Source organism: Microtus ochrogaster, chromosome 10 (assembly GCF_000317375.1).
Source record: "Microtus ochrogaster isolate Prairie Vole_2 chromosome 10, MicOch1.0, whole genome shotgun sequence".
NCBI lineage: Eukaryota > Metazoa > Chordata > Mammalia > Rodentia > Cricetidae > Microtus > Microtus ochrogaster.
Window position 1 is genome coordinate 61133377 of NC_022016.1, and position 4350 is coordinate 61137726.

General features: G+C 40.5%; 1 protein-coding gene across 1 annotated transcript in view; it reads left to right on the forward strand.

The window, feature by feature from the left end:
• The window catches only part of Macf1 (microtubule-actin crosslinking factor 1), a 342147-nt gene that overhangs the window by 249138 nt on the left and 88659 nt on the right, over positions 1–4350 (forward strand). The window contains exons 49-50 of the mRNA XM_026782286.1: positions 742–900; positions 2396–2513. Of these exons, the coding sequence (XP_026638087.1) occupies positions 742–900; positions 2396–2513 (277 nt within the window). The remainder of the gene's footprint in view (positions 1–741; positions 901–2395; positions 2514–4350) is intronic.

A 4350-nucleotide genomic window follows, 5' to 3' on the forward strand; every position in this document is an offset into this window, starting at 1 on the left:
TTTTTTTGTGCAATGATTGTTTTCTCTGCTTCCATGTCTATGTGAGGGTGTCAATCTTGAAGTTACAGACAGCTGTGAACTTCCTTCCATGTGGTTGCTGGGAAATGAACCCAGGTCCTCTGGAAGAAGAGCCAGTGCTCTTAACTGCAGAACCGTCTTCCCAGCACCAGATTTCTTTTTTAAGACTCGTGTGTGTGTGTGTGTGTGTGTGTCTGTATACACCTGCATGAGTTTATATTTAGCACATATATACATACAGGCCCCCAGAGGCCAAAAGGCAGTTTCGAAATGAGAATCACAGGTGATTGTAAACCACCATATTGGGAACCAAAGCCAAGTCCTCTGGTAAAGCAGTAAGTGCTATTACGTACTCTGTCCATCTCTCCAGCCCTTAAGTTAGTTCTTGAAACAGCTGAACTGTAACAGAGCTGGACTGGAGATCCAAAGGCAGCATTCTTTCCATTGTATCACAGTGCCTAAATAGCAGGCTCCCTTTAGCTTTCTCACTTTCACTTTAGCCTAGAGGAAGATTAAAGACTTCTTTCCCTAAAAATGTCCAAAGAAGGGCAATAGAGTCTTGAGTTTGATGCTTTTCTACATTGTGTGTACAGCCAAACCTTACTATGGAAAGGAAGGGCCCTGTTAAGAAATTGGTGCCTAGAGTCCCAGGATGAACCTAATTTTAGTTCAAGTCCATTTTATAAATCTTAGTCTAATGAGTAACACAACATTTTTGTTCACAGAGAGAAAGATGCATCAACTTGCCAGGAGCAGTTGGATGAATTCCGGAAGCTGATTAGAACCTTCCAGAAATGGCTGAAAGAAACTGAAGGAAATGTTCCACCTGTAGATACTTTCATGAGTACTAAGGAACTGGAAAAGCAGATTGAACACTTGAATGTAGGTAAACAAAAGGTCTCCAGGAGTCTGGGTAGAGAGTAGTTTGAAAGTGTATACAGACTGAACTCTAGATACAATAGGGGAGGTAGCATGAAAAATCCAGTTTATCTGTCCACACTGGAATTCCCTTCTTCACATGGTTCCATAGCCTACCTAGAACTGAGCACAGCAAAGTTTCTTATTTCAAAACCAAAACAAAGTTAAGCATGGTGACACATGGTTTTAGTTTTAAAATTCGGAAGTGGAAGTTGGAGAAATTCCTGTCAGCCTATGTTACTTGAAACACAGTTTCCCCAAATCTACCACAGGCTATTTCTTAGGTGCCTCTCATGATATGATAGGAAATTTAAAATACATTATAGAAAAGATTGGTAAAATTCCATTTCTTGAGAAGCTTACATTTTTATCTTGTGGTTGAGAATTTTTATTACTCATGCTTGAGATTTAGAGAGCTTCATATGAGCAACTGAGCAGACACTGGGTCAGCAGGCTTGGTGAAAAGAGCTAGAACTTCTCTAGCTCGTCAGAAGTGAAAAACACAGGCTTGGAAGACCCTTCATGACTGGAAGCAGTCCTCCAGATTGACTCATTCTCACACAGGATCTGACTAAATAACTGCCACGTGTTTGTCATTTCTCTCAGCAAAGCAAGCTGAATCAAGAGCAGATGAAAGAGAAAAATCTGATTATTTTCATAGAATGGAAGCTAAGAGTATTTGCTGTTAGAATAACCAAAGGAGGGGGCCATGGTGGCACATGTCTTTAATCCCAGCACTTGGGAGGCAGAGGCAGGTGGATCTCTGAGTTCGAGGCCAGCCTGGTCTACAAGAACTAGTTCCAGGACAGCTAGGGCTGTTACATAGAGAAATCGTGCCTTGAAAAACCAAAATGGTTTTTCGAGACAGGATTTCTCTGTAGCTTTGGGGCCTGTCCTGGAACTAGCTCTTGTAGACCAGGTTGGCCTAGAACTCACAAAGATCTGCCTGCCTCTGCCTCCTGAGTGCTGGGATTAGAAGCATGCGCCCCCACTGCTTGGCCTTCACAGAGACCCTCCTGCTTCTGCCTCCAAAGTACTAGGATTAAAGGTGTGCGCCACTACACCCAGAATAAGCATAGTTTCTTGTCAAAGTGGTAAGGGAGTTGCTGGAGAGATGGCTCAGCAGTTAAGAGTTCTTGTTGCTCTTGACAGGACCCAGGTTTGGTTCCCAACACCCACATGGTGTTTCACAGTCCTCTGTAATTCCAGTCCTAGGGGATCTAATTCCTTCTTCTGGGATTCAAATAGAATGTGTATATGTTTGTGTGTGTGTGCACGTGCGCACATGCGCGCAGGTGTATGTGTGTGTATAAATATATATACACATACACACACACATACATGCAGGCAAAACACTCATACACATAAAATAAAATGGTAGGGACTATGTCTATAACACCTGTCCCCACTGATGAGGAAAAGGCCAGATGTTACATTTACCAGTTTGGTTCTTTAACAGGGTCTTCTAAATGACTGGGCGAGTAAGGGGATTCTGGTGGAAGAAATCAGTTGTAAGGGGAGTTCCTTAGAAAATCTCATCATGGAGATCACAGCACCTGATTCCCAAGCTAAGACAGGTGAGTACAGTCGTCAAAATGGGATGACTACATCACCACTCAGCTTGTAGCTCCTGGAGGAGCCTTTTTGTTTAACTAAACTTAAAATCAAAGTTGAATATGGGAAGAAAGAAGCCCCACAAAACCATGTTCTCTTATTCTTACCTGCTTCTTGTCCTGCTAAATAATGCTGCTCCCTTTTCCAAAGTTCGTATATCAGTGAGCCTGATATCATCTTGGGGGCTTTTCTTGTTTTGAGCAGTAAAGATTTTTTTGTTTTGTTTTTCAAGACCTTTGCAGGCTGTCCTGGAACTTGCTTTGTAAACCAAGCTGGCCTTGAACTCTCTGAGATCCGCCTGCCTCTGCCTCACAAGTGCTGGGAGGCAGAGAGGAGAGGGCGACACTGCAGGGCCCATGTAGGTTTTTGTTGTTGTTTTTCAGGTTTTTTGGTTTTTCAAGATGGAGTTTCTCTGTGTAACAGCCCTGGCTGTCCTGGAACTCACTTTGGGATTAAAGGTGTCCTACCACCACCACCCAGCCTGTAGTAGTTTGTTTTTGTTTTTAAGACAAGGTCTCACTGTATACTTCTGGCTAACCTGGAACTCACTATATAGACCAAAATGGCTTTGAAATCACAGAGATTTGTCTGCCTCTGACTCTCAGGTGTTGGGATTAAAGGTTAGAACCATTAGACCTGGCTATTAATACTTTAAAGTTCATTGTTTCTTTGAACACTCCAGACGGAACATTTCAAAGAACTGATTATGTGTATAGTCTAATATAGGACTTCATATACTTTTGCTCTTTGTTGTTATTTTGGTGAAGTAGATTGGGCTTTAATAAAGATATTTTAATGTAGGGTTGAACTCAAGAATTATGAAAAAGGTATTCAGAAGATAGTAAGACATACCCAACTCTGTAGGTCTGGGTTCCCACAATTTTAAAAAGCCGGTCACGGTGGCACATACCTGTAATACCAGAACTTAGCAGATAGAGGGAAGTGAATTCTATAGTTAAGGGTTACTCTCAGTCACCTAGGAGATAAGGCTGTATATAAACTTTTATCAGAAACAATAGCAACAACTAAAGAGAAGTAGTGCTCTAATGTATGAACCTCTTTGTTGGTGAATTATCAGCATGTGGCTAGATTAATCAGTGACTTGTTTCTATAAATATCCAGATAGTAAAAAGCCTTACCGACCATATTCTTATATACCTCTAACGCTGTGGCATAAAAGCAGCCATGGACAAAATTTAAATGATGGTGTATCTGTGTTCCAAATAATGTTTTTATTTTTAAAAACAGAAAAAGGGCCATAATTGTCCACTGGGCTGTGATTTGATGATTTGATGGCTCCTGGTTTAAATTGGGTTTTTTTTTTTTTCATGCTTTTTAAAATACCTTTATTAGGAATTTTGTTTATTTGATCGAATGACTGTTTGGAGGTTCTAAAGGGATGCTGGGGATTGAACCCAAGGCTTCTTGTGTGTTAGGTGCTAAATGTTAGTGAGACTATTGAATCGGTCTTAATGAATATATAAAAAATTTGAAGTAGTATTATTGGATGGCTGCTTCATTGTGTGGTATTGTGTTTGGTACCCTATCCATAAAATGTGGTTCATACAATCAAGTAGTTGCAAATCTTGACATATGTTTTTAACATTTCACTGTTAGGATACTACTGAATTATACTTAAAATGATGTAGGGGGCAGGGGATCATTGTTTTCGAGGTAAGCCACTAAAAAATCTAATAAGGGATTCAATTATTTATTTATTTATTTATTATGTATACAATATTCTGTCTGTGTGTATGTCTGCAGGCCAGAAGAGGGCACCAGACCTCATTACTGATGGTT